The sequence below is a fragment of the Rhipicephalus sanguineus genome, chromosome 11, assembly GCF_013339695.2.
Source record: "Rhipicephalus sanguineus isolate Rsan-2018 chromosome 11, BIME_Rsan_1.4, whole genome shotgun sequence".
Taxonomy (NCBI): domain Eukaryota; kingdom Metazoa; phylum Arthropoda; class Arachnida; order Ixodida; family Ixodidae; genus Rhipicephalus; species Rhipicephalus sanguineus.
Window position 1 is genome coordinate 40,754,794 of NC_051186.1, and position 22,350 is coordinate 40,777,143.

Below are 22,350 nucleotides of genomic sequence, written 5' to 3' on the forward strand. Positions count from 1 at the left end.
ATTCCAACACTCGAGCCAAGTGATGGGCAATTGAAAATTGTGGCATTTCTGTTGCCCGTTTCGTAAATGCACTCAACGAGTGGATGACAGAAAGGCAACATTGACGTGACATATTCCTTGCTTTTCAATTTGTGTGATCTGAAAGATAATACCACTGAAAGTTATTCATTAGGAATGTTGCCTCAGTTTTCCATGTTTTGTCATTCTGTGACAGAACTAGGCAATGTTTTACCTAAGCTCTGGTGAACCAGAGCTGTCTTATCATTTGACTACATTTCAAGATGACGCGGCTGTCATTGCATGCTTCTCAGCTGTGCCAGCAGGAAGAATGCCAATAGCATCATTGAAGCATTGCACCAGTTGCTACATAACAGGATACTGTCTTCAAAAGTAGTCAGGCGAGATAAAGGTCTCACATCACCAAAAGAAAATAATAAAAAAAAAGGGTGAGCTTACCTTTCTGATCCAGTCGGGGTCTCCTTCATGAATGCGATCCAGCTGAGGTGCCAACTCCTGATCGACCTTCTGAAGCAGGCGAGATGCTTGTTCCTGAAAATAAATTATGGAGCAATTTTCTTGGCTGTTTGGCACTTGGCAGAGCTTGGCTATGTAAACAGTAGTAAAAAAAATTAGGAAAAGAAAGTAAACTCATAGTAGAGCACACTCAAATCAAACGTGTATTAAAAAAGCTGATTCATGTCACTGAAACTGACCACGGTGTAGTAGCCGCAGCTCAGATCAAGCGTTCAGCCTGAAGGTTGCAATGTTCATGATCACAAAGGAGTAAACCTAAGCATGATGATGTCTGGTTAGAGCAAAATAACTATTAAATAGAGCTTGCAAAAAAGAAAAGAACTAGGGATGGGCGAATATTCGGGTGTTTCGAATATTCGAACGAATTTATATTATTCGAAATTTCGAAGTATTCGAAATGAACGAATGTATGTATGTTTGACCGCACATAACCCCCTGTAAAGGTGGTTTCACTGTAGTGTCAGGTTGCTGTGCCGTGAAACCACCTTTACAGAAGAAATCTGCACTGCCGCGAAGCCACACTTCAAGGTTAAGTGTACATTTTTTTTTAAGTTTAAGTCGTGTTATATGGGCTTATATGCGCTAAGTATAGTAATTTTTAAATTGTAACATATTGTACCACTTCTAACCTGCACCGTACTGCTATTCAAATCTTGATACTATTCAAGGTTGCTTCCACTTCATTTCAAACCAAAAAAAGTGACATTCGCTCATACCTAGTTCCAATTCTTAAAAATATTGTGCAAGGGTCATGACAAAAACGCTTATTTTTCATAATAATATGCGCTATATACTATTCGAACTATTTGATTCGAAATTATTCGACCAAATCACTATTCGCTTCGGATTCGCTTCGAACCTCAAATTTCCTATTCGCCCATCCCTAAAAAGAACGCCTCTCATTTGATTATATAACGATGGAAGCAGCTTCTTAGACATACAATTAGTATTTGTTAATAAATATTCTTGATCGCATGACATCTTGAAGCTGCACAGTGTGCTGTGAGGGGCACTGTAATGGGATGTTTCTGGATTAATTTCAGGTACCTGATTCTCTTTAATGTGCATTCAAAGAGTGGTTCATGAATGCAATTTTATCGTGCCCTCATCAAAATATGGCTGTTTGTGACCGGGAAGCGAACCCATGACCTTTCCTCAGCAGCAAACACCATAGTCACTGAGCCAGGTGCATGTAGCACTATCTTTGTACTGCATTGGTGACATCAAAGACATTAGGAGGTAATTAAAGTCACAGGGATGGGTAGAGTTCATTAACTGATGTAGTTTTGTGCTTAACCATGACATACATGGCCAACTTAATTAAAGAACAGAAAGAGAGGGAGAATAGATATAAGCGTATTGAAGGCATTCTCCGAGATCAAAGGTCTCGAAACGCATGCAAGTGGCCTAAACTTAAAGTGCGTTTGTGAGTCGAGCATATATTTGAGTCTTCATTCTCACTTGACAAATGCACGTACCTGAAGTTTACGCACGTCCTGCTGAAGGGCGAGACGTACGCTGATCATGTTCCTCAGCTCGGGTTCTGAGCTCTCGATGTAGGTGATGAGCTCGTTACCGACTTGACTGAGTGCGGCCTGCTCTTCGGGAGGAAGACGTGACCCACGGCTCGACACCAGGATCGGAAGCCTTCTCACGATCCTTATCACTTCCGGAAGCTGCGCATCCAATGGCTGCGAAAGGTGGGAAATGGCATTGTGGGGTACAAACAATGCTAGTTGTAGTAACCAAGGTTTTATTTTTTAATGTGCATCATCCCTTCGCAACATGCATTATGACAGACTGTCTAAATGCGTAAACTTTACATAATTTGATTCCAAGGTTCTGGAGACCAAGTTTAAAGCAAGTGGAAGCGTTAGAATAAATTACAGTGTATTTTACAGCAATTAATTGGAGTTACAAAATAAATATTTATCTAATTATTGTACAGTCAGTCATGCTATATTTCATCATAAACCGATTTCAACGACACACTCAAATTACGTGCAATAGTACATGCTGGCAGCAAACATTCCTAAATTAGTGCAAAAAATGTCGCAGTTTCGCTGCAAGGGTGAAGCAATGAATGCGATAGCAAGAAAGGCAGCCCGTGATGGACGCTCTGCTACGCTGCAAAAACATATCCCCCCCGGCAGCAATTACGGCGGGAGCAGACAGCGGAAGGGCAAGGTTCTCCCTGTGCAAATATTAGAAGAAGCGAGCGAGCTGGCCGACGACATTTAAGTGCGCCCGTTGCGCTCCTCGCGCCATCTCGCTGGTAATGAAGAAACGCTTATAAGCGCCTGCCGTCTCTGAGTCCTGCCAGTGGTAAAAGGAGTGTATATAACGCTCACTGTTCGCTGCCTGAAGGATCTGCACTTCGTGGCGTAGTAGTTAGCGCCACGTGCTGCGGAGAGAGAGGTCGCTGGTTCGATTCCGCGCTTCGGAAGCATTTTCCTGAATTATTTTTCTTTGGGACTTTATATATATATATATACATACTTATACATATACGGTGCATGACGGCGGCGGCAAAAACCAGCCGAGACTGTCCATATAGTTGCTATCGCAATAAAATATTTTGAAATGTTTGCCGAACAGCCCCATGTCAACGTCTTGTTAAAACATGGTACTGCCTTCACCAAAGTGATTGTGTGTAGCAGAATATTTCGACCAGAAGTGATACACAGAACTTAAAGCAACAAGGATGCCTAGTTTACCATTAACTCAGTACTTGTAGTCTCTTCCTTGCCAATAGTGCACAGAAATGGCAAGAAGTAAGTTGCGTCTCCAAATGAGGATGCTTTGTCGCAAAGGGTTACATTTCTGACAAAGAAGACCTTCGCATCTTGTTCCTTTGATGAAATCAATCAGTGAAAGGCAAACAGATAACGAACAGTATCAATCAGTGAAAGGCAAAGAAATAACGGACGGAGTTTAGAGAGATTGCGAGATTGTCTGGAGAGTGCCTCAACTAATCACACAGCATTTCGGTCATCTCAAAGACTGCGTTGGTTGTTTTGTCAGAGCAGTGTGCAAGAAGTCTCACCTCCGCCGATTCTTGAAGATCCACAGGCTCCGAGAGCACGCTCGCTGCATGCTTTCGGTAGACGATGATGAGCTGAATTATGCGCAGGTAAATGATGCGGAACCTCTGCGGCTCAACGTCGGCATCGTCTTCCAATTCTTGCAGGCTGGATACAATCTGGGCCCATGTGTCGCGCAAGGACTCTGGGCTCGATTCCGACGGTGCTTCGTCCAGCCAGGACGAGGGTGTAGCGGTGTCCTTGAACGAGTACATGGCAAAGGTTAGCTTCGATCCACGTCTACCCTCCTCGCTACATTTGCTGTAAGGGCACAATGCACGCAAGAGTGCAACCTAGAGGCTCATAACTTGGGACATGTGCTCTTACGTTTGCCTATACCCTCTTGAGCAACATGAAAGGGAACACACAAATTGCTTTAAAGCGGTCATGACCAATGAAACTACCAGATAATTAAGCCAAGGAAAGCATAGGGGACACTATTTGTTGTTTTTAACTGTAGTGTAATGGTTATGACCTAAACTGAAAGGAATTAAAGTGGACGAAAAAGCACCCTTTCCATTGGTGGGATTTGAACCCACAACCTTCAAATTGCACGTTGAAGGTTGTGGGTTTGGATCCCACAGATAGCTTCTTTAGATATAGGTGCTTATTATCTCAGCTGTATACCACAATAGCTATTTCGGTAAAATTCGAAAAATAACTCGTTGCTTCCTGTACATAGTGTCGGGGGCAGCGCCAGGATTTTTTTTACGGGGGAGGGGCACCTGCGACAAGTGAGTTCCTTCAGGGGGGCAGGGAGGTGGGGAGCTTATGCATTGCGTTTTGACTATGTTTGCACTTGTGGGGGCAGGCGAAAATTTTGGGGGGCTCCAATTCCCCCGTGCCCCTGCTGGCATCGCCCCTGTATAGTGCGATGCCTTACTTCATCACCACGACGCACTGCCTGTGGAATTGAGAAAATCTGCTTACTGTGGAGGGCTGGCTAGCACGGTGCACTTCTTGCAGTACTTGTTCAGTCGTGGGAGTGTCGTCGGTCTCCTGCTGGGGCACCGACTCTGGGCTTCTCAGCAGTTTGAGCACGGCACACTCGTGGTCTTGCAGAGACTGGTTCAGTTCCTGATGAAGAAAGGCAAGAATGAATCTTCCTGCATTCGGAGGAGTGCAGTTGCGAGCATTCAAAACTGAATTGGGGGTGCCATTTCCACCATCGCATCTTTTACCACCACGTTTTGTAAAGTGTTGCGTTATAACCTTGAATGAAATAATCTTTCGTATAACGTCACTGGTTCGTATTAGACGTATAAGGTCACTGGTTCATATAAGACGCTGGTTTGGTAATCGAGTGGTGACATTTAGCTTCATAGTTAGAACAGCGAAAAATAAAACATGGACAAGTAGATGCAGAACCAGTGCTGTCCTGTGTCCTGTGTTTTATTTTGTGCAGTTCTAACTATGGAAACGTACCAAGTGGCTCGCATTCAGATGCTGTGATGTTTAGCTGTTGTTTTTACTTCAGACAAGGCTAGCCTTCTTTATTTCACAAGTCGAAGGAAATGAAGGCAGTAGGAGAGAGTGTAACTTGTTGCACACTAGAGAAGGCTATCCTAGTGAGAGGGAAGTAATGCTTCACCAAGCAGCCGACGTTGCCACATTGGAGCTGCTGTCATTGCTTGATACGACACGGCTTCTCAGCAGGAGAAACCTATCTAGGCATCTTGTTAATCTCTCGTTAATAGTGTCAGTGACATCCGACACACTGGTGCCACATTGAACACTGCATCATGTTTACCCAGTCATACAGGTGTAAAGAAGGAGATATTGGCTGGAACAACTGCTGGCATGCCCTCTGCAAGGATAGATTCAGCTGCAACTAGCATGATCCTCCTCGTCCTCGTATAAGGCAACCTTCTTTAGATCTTTAGAGTTTAGCATTGCCGGAGGGTTCCTTCCAACTAAGTGTTGTAACCAAAAAGTGCAGACCAGTGTGTGACCAGTGTGCAGACCAGATGCGGTGGATTAGGTTAGCACTGATCAAAGCATGGTCAACGAATCGAAGCGTTACCTGAATGAACTGCCGGTTCGGAAGAGTTTCCTCACTGCCAGAGGCCAGCAGCTGCTCTTGTTCTTTCCTGTCTTGCTCGACCGCCAGGAGACGGTCCTCGACTGCGCGCGCTCGCTCTTCCAAGAGGCTGTACACGTTGCCAAGTTCACTCTGTAGGAGGGCAAACCTCTCAAGGGCCTCCCGGTTGGTCTCAGGCGATAGCAGCCGCGACTGGGCCTCCAGGTCTGCCAGCTGGGCTTCACGCGACGCAGTCTCAGCCACGAGTCGCTGTAAGGGATGCACAATGAGAAATCAGTTGCATAGATGAGAGGGGAACGACTGGTGCTTTGAGACCGGTGTTATGCCAACGTCAAGCCAAAGAGACATATTAAATTGAGCTTGACTGAAAGATTAGGCTTTTGTAATAACCAATTCACCATTCCTGGTAAGGACAGAGCATTTGTAAGCGAGGAAATGACGAAATTGAGAAATTGGAGTCGCGCTCCCTGTCATGCTCTGTGGGTACCCCAATAAATGACATCAGATCATCTATTTTAATTACTGAACGGCTTCAGATGAAAAGCGAATTACAATTAACGTGCAGCAAGCCACAGTTGGTGCTACATGTTACGGCCAAGGATCTCTCGAACGCCTGCCAAGTCACATAAATTAGCGCCCGAGATGGCGACGTGAAGTCCTCCATTTGGCTTGGGCAATTCGAATTGAGAAGCAGTACCATGGACTTTCAGTCGCTGTTTTTGATGCAAAAGAATTCGTTTATCGGCATGTCGAAAGTGGTGATAGACTTTTAAACAGGTAAAAAAACCAACCTAACCAAACTTAATATTTTCCTTTAGTGTCCCTTTAAGTGGTACGGGGTTTCTATTGTGAAGCAATGCCTCATGCTATATTCTATGCTATATTCTAGTCTTATCCACCACTTGTGGCTGACCGATCCGATTGATAACGAGGACGGACTGTCGCTCTGAACACCGGCCACGCGTGAAAAGCATGAAAAGCATTAGCACCGGAAAAGGCACCGCTCTGCGATAGCACTGCAGTTATTTCCATCACTGCAAGCTTCTCTGATCACATTGGCCAAGCTGAAGAACATCACATAACAAAGGCATTTCAGTGGTCTTAGTATTGCAGATAAAAAGAAGGCGGTTGTCCCTATGACACATGCACACACAACAAACAAACAAAATAAGCAACGAAGGACACGTGAGCATTATGTGTCTTTCCTGAATCATTTGATCACATTGTGGAGAGATAAATCTGTGCAAACTAGCTCAAATAAACTTTTAGCTGTTTATGGCCTAGTGTAATAGACAGACTTGAAAGCCTAGGTAGTGGAAATAATTCGACATGTTCACAAGAGAGGATCCACAGGACAAGCGTTTGTCCTTTGCGAATGTGCTGAATTACTTGCGCTACCTATAGTTCCCAGTAGCCAAATAAACATATCTCTAAGGATGACTGGTGTTTTGAGATGAACCTGTGTAAAAACAAACCAGTCATTTCCTTGTTTGCCCGGTAGTATAACTTTTGTAAACGTGCACACAAGCTGCATACTAACAAGAAATTGCTTCTAAAAAGACAGGGCGTGCAATTCTGGTCTCTGTTATTCCAAGCAATTGCACTGACGTGGTGCTGCAGCCGTTGCTTTCAGTAGTTAAGATAAAAAGAAGACACCCTTTGCACAATATGTGAGAAAGCGCTTGTGAATGTGATAGAGCAATTACGATGAATTTGATGGGGATTAAAGTTGTTGAAAGATCAGATGAATAACTTTGCAGCAGGTTCATATCGCTTATGGGTAATGATTGTTATTTAAAGCAGCAGATAGCAAAAGGATGAGCGAAATTCTTGATCACGGGCTAGATGGCCTTTAATGTTGGTGATCTCAGGAGCGATAATGCACAGTTGCATATGCATGAAAAAAGAAAACAAGAAGCCGTGTAATGAAATGATAAGAGCCATCAGCTGAAACACTCACCCTCAGCTCCTGAAGCAGGTCTTGCAGCACAACAGGGTTGCTAAGAGCGTCAAGGTGAACGCCGAGCAGCCTTTGTAAATCAATGAGCCACACGTGAAGGGATTCTAGGCCAAGCCAGAACTGCATGCTCTTTTCATCCTAATCAAAAAAAAAAAGCGGAAATTTAGTGACAAATGCAAGAAAAATCCGTATTACATCACACCTCTTTAGCTTCCGTTACATTACTTCAAACTTTACTCTCCCCCTTTGACATCACCTCCAACTTGCATCACGTGACTTCCACGTCACACCAAACTACCGTCACAGTGCTTCCGGTTCGTCACACGACTTCTAGGTACCCATTCTGGCCACGATCTTACTTCCAGTTCCCGCTTACACTCTTGGACACACTTCCGTTTCCCACTTTCCAGTTTTAACCCTCTCTGGTTGACCATTCTGCAACATACCATAGTTCATTTACTTCAGGTTTATACTTAATTTAGTTCAGGTCTGTACTTTCAGCTAGAATCTTTGGATTCGGCCGGCGAGCTCGCCACATATTAAAGAAGTGTTTAATAAACGTCCACGTTTTGTTGCACGACTGCGTGAACTGTCTCCGAGAGCGGCGGCTTTATCGCATCAGACCCACAATGTTTCCACTATACAATAAACATCACCTCTGTGCCTTAAACTGGCTTCACAGCAAGCACACATGTACAGCTTTTCCTGCTTTCACACTCTTTAATGCAAATGCATTAAAATAATATGTCCTGACACAAGTTCTGCATAAAGTCAGCAGTGAAGGCTCAGAAGGGAGTGATGTCAAACAGAAACCTAAATACCATAAGCTACCTTCATCATAATTAAGTTGTGTCAGACAAGCAAATACATTCCTTTCATCCTGCATTTATTACGTGCTTCAAATGACACAAAACATTTTAGATTTACTTTGTTATATTCATTTAGTTACGTCAAGGTATGACTCTGCTCAGATAGGTGACCCATGTGAGGGGTCATTTATGTCTAAGGCAAATAGCTAATTAAGTACTCAAGCAAGTATGAATTCAGCATTTCTTCTACATGGAAAAAAATGTACTTCTTTTGTGCTTGTAAAAATGGACGACCTTGTGCGTACATAGGCTCTATGTCAGTGATCAGTGTTTTCTATTAAATGGGAAAGCACGCATTCAGTTGCAGTCACGAATAACTTCTGATTAAGATGAAGATCCAAAGAAATTAAATGCTGTTCTTGCCTCACACCTACTTTAACGACAGTGAAAACATTCTATTAATACTTGCTGTATGTTTTGCATGCTTTATAATTATTCGTTAAGTTTACATTCTCTGTAACACTACAGTCAGCTCATTATTACCTGGTGATGCTTTATTCCATGATTGCTACTCTTTAGACAATAATCGACCCTATTTAACTGGCTGTAGGTACTGTGGTTTTATACTTCTGAAGCTTCAATCAAGCACCAAAGCTTCATTCTTCCAGAGTGTGATAGCATATATGGTAGGCTGGGACAGTCACAACTTTAACATCATTAAGAAAGGAAAAGTAGAAAAGAAAGGCCGTAAGACAACAAAGGTGTGTGACTTTTAACTCGCGGATAAAAAGTACTAGTTGTATTCATCAGCAAGAAAATGCACATTACCAAACCTGAAAGACTGGGCTCAACTAGTAATTCAGAACGTACCATGCCAGGCTTTGGCGACTCTGGCTGAGCTGCTGATGACTTTGTCGAGTCAAGCTGCTGTACTAGTTGCTGAAGCTGATCCGACAGTTCACTGTAGTGCCTTGCCATCTCCGGGTGCTCCGAATGGTATTGCTCCAAGCTCTGACACACATCTGGGTCGTACAGCTGCCTAGACACGTCGTCGATGAGCTGCTGTGCTTCCTAAAAAAAGAATCGCAAAGAAAACATTGTGGCATGTATGAGTATTCGGCATGTACACAACTTTGAAGTACAATGCCTAAGCTACGAAGTTCGGGTAGAATTTTCTTTAGCTCAAACTGACCGACACATCACTGAGGTGTGTCAAAGAAGTCAGCAGTGTGTTTCAACGTGCCTTTTTTGTAGTGCTAATGAGGAGACCACGAGAGCATGGAGCAGATGAAATACACAAGCTTCTGGATCGCAATTTTCTCAAGATTTGTGTTTCCTGGTGTGTTTAAGTTCATAAGCAGCAGCGGTGATCATGCATGTATGTCTTGCGCATGTCATTTCTTGTCAAATTTTGGTCAAAAGAGACTTGTAGAGACAATCAATAGATGCGACGTGTCACGGAGTTACAAAAGATATGCCGCAGAATAATGACTCAAGGCTTCTCTGACTTGACATTGTTCCATGCAAGAGGCACCCCTTGGTAGATCTGGGCCCCAGTTAAACATATAACTTAGTCACGTTCACTTCCTCAGTGAACAGTGTTTAGGTGACTCTCTCAATAGCTGTGGGCATGATAATAGGAGTAATTGATTGCCATATGACGTCAGTCATGTACAAATTTCTCCGTGGATATAACTATTGGCTACTGGACTGTGAATTTTGTCTAGGATGATTATCTAGTTATAAGGTGATAATGGCTGTCAGTAGTGACTAAGTACTGCTGCAAGCTCTGAATGAAAAGTGAAACAAGAAACACTAAAGTGAAACAATAAATTAGTTTAGACTGATAAATTATGCTTGAAAACTCCAGTGTCATTAATTTTACCACCATAGGTTTATTATTAGACAAGAAAATCAATGTAAAAAGTTTAACTTTTAAATTTCCCATCAAAATCTCAAATAGTCGCGTCATGAATTTCAATGTGTTTTTCATATTTTGGCCGAAATGGTTCAACTGAGATTTCCTGAAACTTGGCATTTCAGGTCTCCTGGCTCCCTCAAAAGACAATGTACTTCATTTTTACCGATTAGGAAATATGTAGGCCCTAACAGACATCATCAAAATCTATGACATTACAGCAACTTGTGCGGGAACATCAAGGTGGCTTGGCCACCTGAATTTTCTTTTTGTGCGTTTTCTCACTTACCACGCGCCTTCTCGTGGCAAGCGTGGTGTTTTTGAGATTGTGAAAGAGTAAGTTTACTAATATGAGAAAAATCGTTTTTCTCTTGAGTGCCCCTTTAAAAAAAAATTCATAACGTACCTTTATCTTCTGCTGCCTTTCACCGCCCTGGAGAGAGGAGGCTTCCTTCAAGAGCCTCTCAATTATGAAGATCCGCCGGAAGACCAGAATCATGATGGTGGTCACCCGCGAAGGCCATTTGGTGTTGATTAGCCAATCAGGCAAAGGAGGTCCTTCACTGTCAGCACCAGATGAAGTTGGCGATGCCGCCAACATTCCTTCCGCGGTGTCGGGCGAAGAACGCAGTGCTGTCTCTGTCGGCTTTTCTCTGCCGTCACCATGAAGGTGTTCCGCAGGTACCCGCTGGCTGTCGTCGCTGTATCTGTCAAAATGCCCTTGAACTAAAGGAGCATCTTCTCTCTGCGGAGCAGCCCCGAAACTGGGCAACCAACTGTACAGCTTTTGGCTCATGCTCGACTGTTGCCAGGTAGCGGAGGTGCAGCGTAAGTCGTTGTGGTATCGGCTTTGACAAACTCGTCGACCTTCTCGGAACTGGGTTGAGCCGACCTTTCTGGAGCCGGTGCCTGGACTGCGTAGTCTACCACATCCCGACGGAGGCGCTCGACTAAAGAGGTGCCGTGAGATGGGTCGCTGCCGGCAACCCACCGAGGAGCCGAGACCTGTCCCAACACGTCTGGTAAAAAGCCTGGTGGTGGAGGACTCCTGCTCTCACGAAACGTTGAGGGTTTGTCACGCTCCGATGGTGGCGATGGTGACTTTGACGCTGACCGCCGACCAGCGTGACTCGACACTGCCGACGCCACAAGAAACGTCTCGCCCTTTTGCCTTTGTTTGTGCTTCTTCTGTCGTCCCTTGGACACCTTTGGCTCATCGTACGGACGGTGACTGTGCAACACCGAAAACGAGTCATCAGTTCCGGTAGAATAAATAGAAGTACTATCATCTGGCTCGCTCGACATGTCAGACGGTTGGTGCCGCTCTGAAATGATCCCCGAATCTCTGCCAGCTGTGCTCGGAACATCACCAGCGATGGATTCCAGTCCTTCAATGAGCCTGGGTGCGGATGGAGCGCCAGTGCCTGGTCGCGATCCGTCATCAAAACTCGCCTCAAGTTCAAAAGGAGCCGAAGGCACAACTCGCTCAAACTCAACAATGGGCTGGGGCGCTGTGTCACGATCATCATTATCCTGTGGCTTGGACTCCTCAGAACGACTGTCCTTGTGAGGTGACGCAGGCACAGGACTCCCTTCAGAGTCGAGCAAAATTGGTGCAGCAGGCTCAGCCTGATCATCTGTACTCTCCCAAGATGTAATGCTCTTCGCAACAGCCACCAAGCTTGAGAACCACCCCTGGCGTTGCCTTTCCTCTATTTCTTTTCCAGCACTCTTCTCTTGTGTGTCTGCACTTGGACGATCACTTGGTTCAATAACAAAACCAGGCGCAACCGATTCTCCAAACCTCTTTTCGCTTTCCAAAAAGCCAGGAACATCACAGATGATGCCTGTTTTGATTTCTTCATTATCTCGTACGTCCACCGACACTGTTGGCTCAACATTCCTGGAAAGCTCCTTCCCAAACTCCGACTCATCAAGCACCCTTTGCAAGCCAGAAACACTCAATGTAGTATCCTTGCAGGGTATACCGTCTCTGCTTGGAAGCTCGGAGGGCTTTTTTGTGTCAGCACCAGCCTCTTCAGACAACTTTTCAATTTTTTCGCCTTCCTCGGTGACCCGAATCACTTCAGTGATAATGACACCTCCTGGTTCTTTCTGGTCCTTTGGTTCATCTGAAGGTTTCTTTGGCTTACCTATCTTTCTCTTGCCAGACTCTTTATCACCAGCTTCTGGTTTCTCAGGTGTTTCTTTCCAGCCAAAGATGGTTGGAGTGGACTCCATTCCAGGTGTACACTCTCTGCTTGGAAGCATGGATGGCTCCTGTGTGCCATAGCCAGGCTCCCCAGGGAAACCTTGCAGCTTGTCGCCTCCCTCGATGATGCGTGTCACTTCAGTGAAAATGACAGTTTCTGGTTCTTTCTGGTCGTATGGCTCATCTGAAGGCTTTTCTGGCTCGCCTTTCTCTTTCATGCCAGGCTCCTTGTCATCAGCTTCTGGCTTCTCAGGCATTTCTTTCCAGCCAAAGCTGGTTGTAGTTGACTCCTTCCCAGGTGTGCCTTCTCTGCTTGGTAGCTTCGTGGGCTCCTGTGTGTCAACTACAGGCTCTCCAGGGAACTCTAGCACCTTGTCGCCTTCCTGGATGATGCGAGTCACTTCAGTGATAATGACGGTTTCTGGTTCTTTCTGGTCGCGTGGCTCATCTGAAGGCTTCTTTGGCTTGCCTTTCTTTTTCTTGCCAGGCTCCTTGTCATCATATTCTGGCTTCTCAGGTGTTTCTTTCCAGCCAAAGATAGTTGGAGTGGGTTCCTTTCCAGGTGTGCCCTCTCTGCTTGGTAGCTTCGTGGGCTCCTTTGTGTCATCTACAGGCTCTCCTGGGAACTCCTGGCACCTTGTCGCCTTCCTGGATGATGCGAGTCACTTCAGTGATAATGACGGTTTCTGGTTCTTTCTGGTCGCGTGGCTCATCTGAAGGCTTCTTTGGCTTGCCTTTCTTTTTCTTGCCAGGCTCCTTGTCATCATCTTCTGGCTTCTCAGGTGTTTCTTTCCAGCCAAAGATAGTTGGAGTGGGTTCCTTTCCAGGTGTGCCCTCTCTGCTTGGAAGCTTCGTGGGCTCCTTTGTGTCATCTACAGGCTCTCCTGGGAACCCTGTCATCTTGTCGCCTTCCTGGATGATGCGAGTCACTTCAGTGATAATGACGGTTTCTGGTTCTTTCTGGTCGCGTGGCTCATCTGAAGGCTTCTTTGGCTTGCCTTTCTTTTTCTTGCCAGGCTCCTTGTCATCATCTTCTGGCTTCTCAGGTGTTTCTGTCCAGCCAAAGATAGGAGTGGGCTCCTTTCCAGGTGTGCCCTCTCTGCTTGGAAGCTTCGTGGGCTCCTTTGTGTCATCTACAGGCTCTCCTGGGAACCCTGGCATCTTGTCGCCTTCCTGGATGATGCGAGTCACTTCAGTGATAATGACGGTTTCTGGTTCTTTCTGGTCGCGTGGCTCATCTGAAGGCTTCTTTGGCTTGCCTTTCTTTTTCTTGCCAGGCTCCTTGTCATCATCTTCTGGCTTCTCAGGTGTTTCTTTCCAGCCAAAGATAGTTGGAGTGGGCTCCTTTCCAGGTGTGCCCTCTCTGCTTGGAAGCTTCGTGGGCTCCTTTGTGTCATCTACAGGCTCTCCTGGGAACCCTGGCATCTTGTCGCCTTCCTGGATGATGCGAGTCACTTCAGTGATAATGACGGTTTCTGGTTCTTTCTGGTCGCGTGGCTCATCTGAAGGCTTCTTTGGCTTGCCTTTCTTTTTCTTGCCAGGCTCCTTGTCATCATCTTCTGGCTTCTCAGGTGTTTCTTCCAGCCAAAGATAGTTGGAGTGGGTTCCTTTCCAGGTGTGCCCTCTCTGCTTGGAAGCTTCGTGGGCTCCTTTGTGTCATCTACAGGCTCTCCTGGGAACCCTGGCATCTTGTCGCCTTCCTGGATGATGCGAGTCACTTCAGTGATAATGACGGTTTCTGGTTCTTTCTGGTCGCGTGGCTCATCTGAAGGCTTCTTTGGCTTGCCTTTCTTTTTCTTGCCAGGCTCCTTGTCATCATCTTCTGGCTTCTCAGGTGTTTCTTTCCAGCCAAAGATAGGAGTGGGTTCCTTTCCAGGTGTGCCCTCTCTGCTTGGAAGCTTCGTGGGCTCCTTTGTGTCATCTACAGGCTCTCCTGGGAACCCTGGCATCTTGTCGCCTTCCTGGATGATGCGAGTCACTTCAGTGATAATGACGGTTTCTGGTTCTTTCTGGTCGCGTGGCTCATCTGAAGGCTTCTTTGGCTTGCCTTTCTTTTTCTTGCCAGGCTCCTTGTCATCATCTTCTGGCTTCTCAGGTGTTTCTTTCCAGCCAAAGATAGTTGGAGTGGGTTCCTTTCCAGGTGTGCCCTCTCTACTTGGAAGCTTCGTGGGCTCCTTTGTGTCATCTACAGGCTCTCCTGGGAACCCTGGCATCTTGTCGCCTTCCTGGATGATGCGAGTCACTTCAGTGATAATGACGGTTTCTGGTTCTTTCTGGTCGCGTGGCTCATCTGAAGGCTTCTTTGGCTTGCCTTTCTTTTTCTTGCCAGGCTCCTTGTCATCAGCTTCTGGCTTCTCAGGTGTTTCTTTCCAGCCAAAGATAGTTGGAGTGGGTTCCTTTCCAGGTGTGCCCTCTCTGCTTGGAAGCTTCGTGGGCTCCTTTGTGTCAATCGTACAGGCTCTCCTGGGAACCCTGGCATCTTGTCGCCTTCCTGGATGATGCGAGTCACTTCAGTGATAATGACGGTTTCTGGTTCTTTCTGGTCGCGTGGCTCATCTGAAGGCTTCTTTGGCTTGCCTTTCTTTTTCTTGCCAGGCTCCTTGTCATCATCTTCTGGCTTCTCAGGTGTTTCTTTCCAGCCAAAGATAGTTGGAGTGGGTTCCTTTCCAGGTGTGCCCTCTCTGCTTGGAAGCTTCGTGGGCTCCTTTGTGTCATCTACAGGCTCTCCTGGGAACCCTGGCATCTTGTCGCCTTCCTGGATGATGCGAGTCACTTCAGTGATAATGACGGTTTCTGGTTCTTTCTGGTCGCGTGGCTCATCTGAAGGCTTCTTTGGCTTGCCTTTCTTTTTCTTGCCAGGCTCCTTGTCATCAGCTTCTGGCTTCTCAGGTGTTTCTTTCCAGCCAAAGATAGTTGGAGTGGGTTCCTTTCCAGGTGTGCCCTCTCTGCTTGGAAGCTTCGTGGGCTCCTTTGTGTCATCTACAGGCTCTCCTGGGAACCCTGGCATCTTGTCGCCTTCCTGGATGATGCGAGTCACTTCAGTGATAATGACGGTTTCTGGTTCTTTCTGGTCGCGTGGCTCATCTGAAGGCTTCTTTGGCTTGCCTTTCTTTTTCTTGCCAGGCTCCTTGTCATCAGCTTCTGGCTTCTCAGGTGTTTCTTTCCAGCCAAAGATAGTTGGAGTGGGTTCCTTTCCAGGTGTGCCCTCTCTGCTTGGAAGCTTCGTGGGCTCCTTTGTGTCATCTACAGGCTCTCCTGGGAACCCTGGCATCTTGTCGCCTTCCTGGATGATGCGAGTCACTTCAGTGATAATGACGGTTTCTGGTTCTTTCTGGTCGCGTGGCTCATCTGAAGGCTTCTTTGGCTTGCCTTTCTTTTTCTTGCCAGGCTCCTTGTCATCATCTTCTGGCTTCTCAGGTGTTTCTTTCCAGCCAAAGATAGTTGGAGTGGGTTCCTTTCCAGGTGTGCCCTCTCTGCTTGGAAGCTTCGTGGGCTCCTTTGTGTCATCTACAGGCTCTCCTGGGAACCCTGGCATCTTGTCGCCTTCCTGGATGATGCGAGTCACTTCAGTGATAATGACGGTTTCTGGTTCTTTCTGGTCGCGTGGCTCATCTGAAGGCTTCTTTGGCTTGCCTTTCTTTTTCTTGCCAGGCTCCTTGTCATCAGCTTCTGGCTTCTCAGGTGTTTCTTTCCAGCCAAAGATAGTTGGAGTGGGTTCCTTTCCAGGTGTGCCCTCTCTGCTTGGAAGCTTCGTGGGCTCCTTTGTGTCATCTACAGGCTCTCCTGGGAACCCTGGCATCTTGTCGCCTTCCTGGATGATGCGAGTCACTTCAGTGATAATGACGGTTTCTGGTTCTTTCTGGTCGCGTGGCTCATCTGAAGGCTTCTTTGGCTTGCCTTTCTTTTTCTTGCCAGGCTCCTTGTCATCAGCTTCTGGCTTCTCAGGTGTTTCTTTCCAGCCAAAGATAGTTGGAGTGGGTTCCTTTCCAGGTGTGCCCTCTCTGCTTGGAAGCTTCGTGGGCTCCTTTGTGTCATCTACAGGCTCTCCTGGGAACCCTGGCATCTTGTCGCCTTCCTGGATGATGCGAGTCACTTCAGTGATAATGACGGTTTCTGGTTCTTTCTGGTCGCGTGGCTCATCTGAAGGCTTCTTTGGCTTGCCTTTCTTTTTCTTGCCAGGCTCCTTGTCATCAGCTTCTGGCTTCTCAGGTGTTTCTTTCCAGCCAAAGATAGTTGGAGTGGGTTCCTTTCCAGGTGTGCCCTCTCTGCTTGGAAGCTTCGTGGGCTCCTTTGTGTCAACTACAGGCTCTCCTGGGAACTCTGGCACCTTGTCGCCTTCCTGGATGATGCGAGTCACTTCAGTGATAATGACGGTTTCTGGTTCTTTCTGGTCGCGTGGCTCATCTGAAGGCTTCTTTGGCTTGCCTTTCTTTTTCTTGCCAGGCTCCTTGTCATCAGCTTCTGGCTTCTCAGGTGTTTCTTTCCAGCCAAGGATAGGAGTGGGCTCCTTGCCAGGTGTGCCCTCTCTGCTTGGAAGCTTCGTGGGCTCCTTTGTGTCATCTACAGGCTCTCCTGGGAACCCTGGCACCTTGTCGCCTTCCTGGATGATGCGAGTCACTTCAGTGATAATGACGGTTTCTGGTTCTTTCTGGTCGCGTGGCTCATCTGAAGGCTTCTTTGGCTTGCCTTTCTTTTTCTTGCCAGGCTCCTTGTCATCAGCTTCTGGCTTCTCAGGTGTTTCTTTCCAGCCAAAGATAGTGGAGTGGGTTCCTTTCCAGGTGTGCCCTCTCTGCTTGGAAGCTTCGTGGGCTCCTTTGTGTCAATCTACAGGCTCTCCTGGGAACCCTGGCATCTTGTCGCCTTCCTGGATGATGCGAGTCACTTCAGTGATAATGACGGTTTCTGGTTCTTTCTGGTCGCGTGGCTCATCTGAAGGCTTCTTTGGCTTGCCTTTCTTTTTCTTGCCAGGCTCCTTGTCATCATCTTCTGGCTTCTCAGGTGTTTCTTTCCAGCCAAAGATAGTTGGAGTGGGTTCCTTTCCAGGTGTGCCCTCTCTGCTTGGAAGCTTCGTGGGCTCCTTTGTGTCATCTACAGGCTCTCCTGGGAACCCTGGCATCTTGTCGCCTTCCTGGATGATGCGAGTCACTTCAGTGATAATGACGGTTTCTGGTTCTTTCTGGTCGCGTGGCTCATCTGAAGGCTTCTTTGGCTTGCCTTTCTTTTTCTTGCCAGGCTCCTTGTCATCAGCTTCTGGCTTCTCAGGTGTTTCTTTCCAGCCAAAGATAGTTGGAGTGGGTTCCTTTCCAGGTGTGCCCTCTCTGCTTGGAAGCTTCGTGGGCTCCTTTGTGTCATCTACAGGCTCTCCTGGGAACCCTGGCATCTTGTCGCCTTCCTGGATGATGCGAGTCACTTCAGTGATAATGACGGTTTCTGGTTCTTTCTGGTCGCGTGGCTCATCTGAAGGCTTCTTTGGCTTGCCTTTCTTTTTCTTGCCAGGCTCCTTGTCATCAGCTTCTGGCTTCTCAGGTGTTTCTTTCCAGCCAAAGATAGTTGGAGTGGGTTCCTTTCCAGGTGTGCCCTCTCTGCTTGGAAGCTTCGTGGGCTCCTTTGTGTCATCTACAGGCTCTCCTGGGAACCCTGGCATCTTGTCGCCTTCCTGGATGATGCGAGTCACTTCAGTGATAATGACGGTTTCTGGTTCTTTCTGGTCGCGTGGCTCATCTGAAGGCTTCTTTGGCTTGCCTTTCTTTTTCTTGCCAGGCTCCTTGTCATCAGCTTCTGGCTTCTCAGGTGTTTCTTTCCAGCCAAAGATAGTTGGAGTGGGTTCCTTTCCAGGTGTGCCCTCTCTGCTTGGAAGCTTCGTGGGCTCCTTTGTGTCATCTACAGGCTCTCCTGGGAACCCTGGCATCTTGTCGCCTTCCTGGATGATGCGAGTCACTTCAGTGATAATGACGGTTTCTGGTTCTTTCTGGTCGCGTGGCTCATCTGAAGGCTTCTTTGGCTTGCCTTTCTTTTTCTTGCCAGGCTCCTTGTCATCAGCTTCTGGCTTCTCAGGTGTTTCTTTCCAGCCAAAGATAGTTGGAGTGGGTTCCTTTCCAGGTGTGCCCTCTCTGCTTGGAAGCTTCGTGGGCTCCTTTGTGTCATCTACAGGCTCTCCTGGGAACCCTGGCATCTTGTCGCCTTCCTGGATGATGCGAGTCACTTCAGTGATAATGACGGTTTCTGGTTCTTTCTGGTCGCGTGGCTCATCTGAAGGCTTCTTTGGCTTGCCTTTCTTTTTCTTGCCAGGCTCCTTGTCATCAGCTTCTGGCTTCTCAGGTGTTTCTTTCCAGCCAAAGATAGTTGGAGTGGGTTCCTTTCCAGGTGTGCCCTCTCTGCTTGGAAGCTTCGTGGGCTCCTTTGTGTCATCTACAGGCTCTCCTGGGAACCCTGGCATCTTGTCGCCTTCCTGGATGATGCGAGTCACTTCAGTGATAATGACGGTTTCTGGTTCTTTCTGGTCGCGTGGCTCATCTGAAGGCTTCTTTGGCTTGCCTTTCTTTTTCTTGCCAGGCTCCTTGTCATCAGCTTCTGGCTTCTCAGGTGTTTCTTTCCAGCCAAAGATAGTTGGAGTGGGTTCCTTTCCAGGTGTGCCCTCTCTGCTTGGTAGCTTCGTGGGCTCCTTTGTGTCATCTACAGGCTCTCCTGGGAACCCTGGCATCTTGTCGCCTTCCTGGATGATGCGAGTCACTTCAGTGATAATGACGGTTTCTGGTTCTTTCTGGTCGCGTGGCTCATCTGAAGGCTTCTTTGGCTTGCCTTTCTTTTCTTGCCAGGCTCCTTGTCATCAGCTTCTGGCTTCTCAGGTGTTTCTTTCCAGCCAAAGATAGTTGGAGTGGGTTCCTTTCCAGGTGTGCCCTCTCTGCTTGGAAGCTTCGTGGGCTCCTTTGTGTCATCTACAGGCTCTCCTGGGAACCCTGTCATCTTGTCGCCTTCCTGGATGATGCGAGTCACTTCAGTGATAATGACGGTTTCTGGTTCTTTCTGGTCGCGTGGCTCATCTGAAGGCTTCTTTGGCTTGCCTTTCTTTTTCTTGCCAGGCTCCTTGTCATCAGCTTCTGGCTTCTCAGGTGTTTCTTTCCAGCCAAAGATAGTTGGAGTGGGTTCCTTTCCAGGTGTGCCCTCTCTGCTTGGAAGCTTCGTGGGTTCCTTTGTGTCATCTACAGGCTCTCCTGGGAACCCTGTCATCTTGTCGCCTTCCTGGATGATGCGAGTCACTTCAGTGATAATGACGGTTTCTGGTTCTTTCTGGTCGCGTGGCTCATCTGAAGGCTTCTTTGGCTTGCCTTTCTTTTTCTTGCCAGGCTCCTTGTCATCAGCTTCTGGCTTCTCAGGTGTTTCTTTCCAGCCAAAGATAGTTGGAGTGGGTTCCTTTCCAGGTGTGCCCTCTCTGCTTGGAAGCTTCGTGGGCTCCTTTGTGTCATCTACAGGCTCTCCTGGGAACCCTGGCATCTTGTCGCCTTCCTGGATGATGCGAGTCACTTCAGTGATAATGACGGTTTCTGGTTCTTTCTGGTCGCGTGGCTCATCTGAAGGCTTCTTTGGCTTGCCTTTCTTTTTCTTGCCAGGCTCCTTGTCATCAGCTTCTGGCTTCTCAGGTGTTTCTTTCCAGCCAAAGATAGTTGGAGTGGGTTCCTTTCCAGGTGTGCCCTCTCTGCTTGGAAGCTTCGTGGGCTCCTTTGTGTCATCTACAGGCTCTCCTGGGAACTCTGGCACCTTGTCGCCTTCCTGGATGATGCGAGTCACTTCAGTGATAATGACGGTTTCTGGTTCTTTCTGGTCGCGTGGCTCATCTGAAGGCTTCTTTGGCTTGCCTTTCTTTTTCTTGCCAGGCTCCTTGTCATCAGCTTCTGGCTTCTCAGGTGTTTCTTTCCAGCCAAAGATAGTTGGAGTGGGTTCCTTTCCAGGTGTGCCCTCTCTGCTTGGAAGCTTCGTGGGCTCCTTTGTGTCATCTACAGGCTCTCCTGGGAACCCTGTCATCTTGTCGCCTTCCTGGATGATGCGAGTCACTTCAGTGATAATGACGGTTTCTGGTTCTTTCTGGTCGCGTGGCTCATCTGAAGGCTTCTTTGGCTTGCCTTTCTTTTTCTTGCCAGGCTCCTTGTCATCAGCTTCTGGCTTCTCAGGTGTTTCTTTCCAGCCAAAGATAGTTGGAGTGGGTTCCTTTCCAGGTGTGCCCTCTCTGCTTGGAAGCTTCGTGGGCTCCTTTGTGTCAATGGTAGGCTCTCCTGGGAACCCTGGCATCTTGTCGCCTTCCTGGATGATGCGAGTCACTTCAGTGATAATGACGGTTTCTGGTTCTTTCTGGTCGCGTGGCTCATCTGAAGGCTTCTTTGGCTTGCCTTTCTTTTTCTTGCCAGGCTCCTTGTCATCGACTTCTGGCTTCTCAGGTGTTTCTTTCCAGCCAAAGATAGTTGGAGTGGGTTCCTTTCCAGGTGTGCCCTCTCTGCTTGGAAGCTTCGTGGGCTCCTTTGTGTCATCTACAGGCTCTCCTGGGAACCCTGGCATCTTGTCGCCTTCCTGGATGATGCGAGTCACTTCAGTGATAATGACGGTTTCTGGTTCTTTCTGGTCGCGTGGCTCATCTGAAGGCTTCTTTGGCTTGCCTTTCTTTTTCTTGCCAGGCTCCTTAGTCATCAGCTTCTGGCTTCTCAGGTGTTTCTTTCCAGCCAAAGATAGTTGGAGTGGGTTCCTTTCCAGGTGTGCCCTCTCTGCTTGGTAGCTTCGTGGGCTTCCTTTGTGTCATCTACAGGCTCTCCTGGGAACTCTGGCACCTTGTCGCCTTCCTGGATGATGCGAGTCACTTCAGTGATAATGACGGTTTCTGGTTCTTTCTGGTCGCGTGGCTCATCTGAAGGCTTCTTTGGCTTGCCTTTCTTTTTCTTGCCAGGCTCCTTGTCATCAGCTTCTGGCTTCTCAGGTGTTTCTTTCCAGCCAAAGATAGTTGGAGTGGGTTCCTTTCCAGGTGTGCCCTCTCTGCTTGGAAGCTTCGTGGGCTCCTTTGTGTCATCTACAGGCTCTCCTGGGAACCCTGGCATCTTGTCGCCTTCCTGGATGATGCGAGTCACTTCAGTGATAATGACGGTTTCTGGTTCTTTCTGGTCGCGTGGCTCATCTGAAGGCTTCTTTGGCTTGCCTTTCTTTTTCTTGCCAGGCTCCTTGTCATCATCTTCTGGCTTCTCAGGTGTTTCTGTCCAGCCAAAGATAGGCGTGGGCTCCTTTCCAGGTGTGCCCTCTCTGCTTGGAAGCTTCGTGGGCTCCTTTGTGTCAACTACAGGCTCTCCTGGGAACTCTGGCACCTTGTCGCCTTCCTGGATGATGCGAGTCACTTCAGTGATAATGACGGTTTCTGGTTCTTTCTGGTCATGAGGCTCATCTGAAGGCTTCTTTGGCTTCCCTTTCTTTTTCTTGCCAGGCTCCTTGTCATCAGCTTCTGGCTTCTCAGGTGTTTCTTTCAAGCCAAAGATAGTTGGAGTGGGCTCCTTCCCAGGTGTGCCCTCTCTGCTTGGTAGCTTCGTGGGCTCCTTTGTGTCATCTACAGGCTCTCCTGGGAATTTTAGGACCTTGTCGCCTTCCTGGATGATGCGAGTAACTTCAGTGATAATGACGGTTTCTGGTTCTTTCTGGTCATGTGGCTGATCTGAAGGCTTCTTTGGCTTGCCTTTCTTTTTCTTGCCAGGCTCCTCTTCATTATCTTCTGGCTTCTCAGGTGTTTTTGTCGAGCCAAAGATAGGAGTGGGCTCTTTTCCAGGTG

At 47.5% G+C, this 22,350-nt stretch overlaps 3 protein-coding genes and 1 long non-coding RNA gene across 5 annotated transcripts in view; 1 reads left to right on the top strand and 3 right to left on the bottom strand.

Moving 5' to 3' along the window:
• Positions 1-11,350, bottom strand: part of LOC119374684 (uncharacterized) — a 37,166-nt gene extending 25,816 nt beyond the window's left edge. Inside the window, exons 1-8 of the mRNA XM_037644857.2 lie at positions 10,752-11,350; positions 9,298-9,498; positions 7,619-7,756; positions 5,641-5,907; positions 4,548-4,694; positions 3,581-3,817; positions 2,013-2,225; positions 457-549 (exon numbers count right to left, since the gene is read on the bottom strand). Coding sequence (XP_037500785.1) covers positions 457-549; positions 2,013-2,225; positions 3,581-3,817; positions 4,548-4,694; positions 5,641-5,907; positions 7,619-7,756; positions 9,298-9,498; positions 10,752-11,141 — 1,686 coding nt within the window. The 5' untranslated portion in view covers positions 11,142-11,350. The remainder of the gene's footprint in view (positions 1-456; positions 550-2,012; positions 2,226-3,580; positions 3,818-4,547; positions 4,695-5,640; positions 5,908-7,618; positions 7,757-9,297; positions 9,499-10,751) is intronic.
• Positions 11,351-12,448: 1,098 nt separating this feature from the next.
• Positions 12,449-13,756, top strand: LOC125760343 (uncharacterized). The gene is made up of 3 exons (XR_007417890.1): positions 12,449-12,483; positions 13,012-13,097; positions 13,624-13,756. It is a non-coding gene; the product is annotated as an uncharacterized LOC125760343 (long non-coding RNA).
• A 252-nt stretch (positions 13,757-14,008) lies between these two features.
• On the bottom strand, positions 14,009-21,233 carry LOC119374975 (titin-like). The gene is made up of 4 exons (XM_037645174.2): positions 19,356-21,233; positions 17,386-19,269; positions 15,135-17,346; positions 14,009-15,048 (listed from the first exon to the last, which is right to left on the bottom strand). The coding sequence occupies exons 1-4, from the start codon at positions 21,231-21,233 to the stop codon at positions 14,009-14,011; spliced, it is 7,014 nt and encodes a 2,337-aa protein (XP_037501102.2).
• A 15-nt stretch (positions 21,234-21,248) lies between these two features.
• The window catches only part of LOC119374682 (muscle-specific protein 300 kDa), a 67,440-nt gene continuing 66,338 nt past the window's right edge, over positions 21,249-22,350 (bottom strand). Inside the window, exon 11 of one of the 2 annotated variants that reach the window (XR_007417888.1) lies at positions 21,249-21,342. The gene's annotated coding sequence lies outside the window, so the exon portion shown is untranslated. The remainder of the gene's footprint in view (positions 21,343-22,350) is intronic. The other variant, XR_007417887.1, reaches the window with a different exon arrangement.

Excerpts from the sequence above, each read along its gene's own strand:
- LOC119374975 (XM_037645174.2), bottom strand. The coding sequence starts at position 21,233 with ATGACTAAGGAGCCTGGCAAGAAAAAGAAAGGCAAGCCAAAGAAGCCT. Across the intron at positions 19,270-19,355 it reads AGCCTGGCAAGAAAAGAAAG|GAAGGCGACAAGATGCCAGG; the intron begins GCAAGCCAAAGA and ends CGCATCATCCAG. Across the intron at positions 17,347-17,385 it reads CAGGGTTCCCAGGAGAGCCT|AGAGGGCACACCTGGAAAGG; the intron begins GTAGATTGACAC and ends GCTTCCAAGCAG.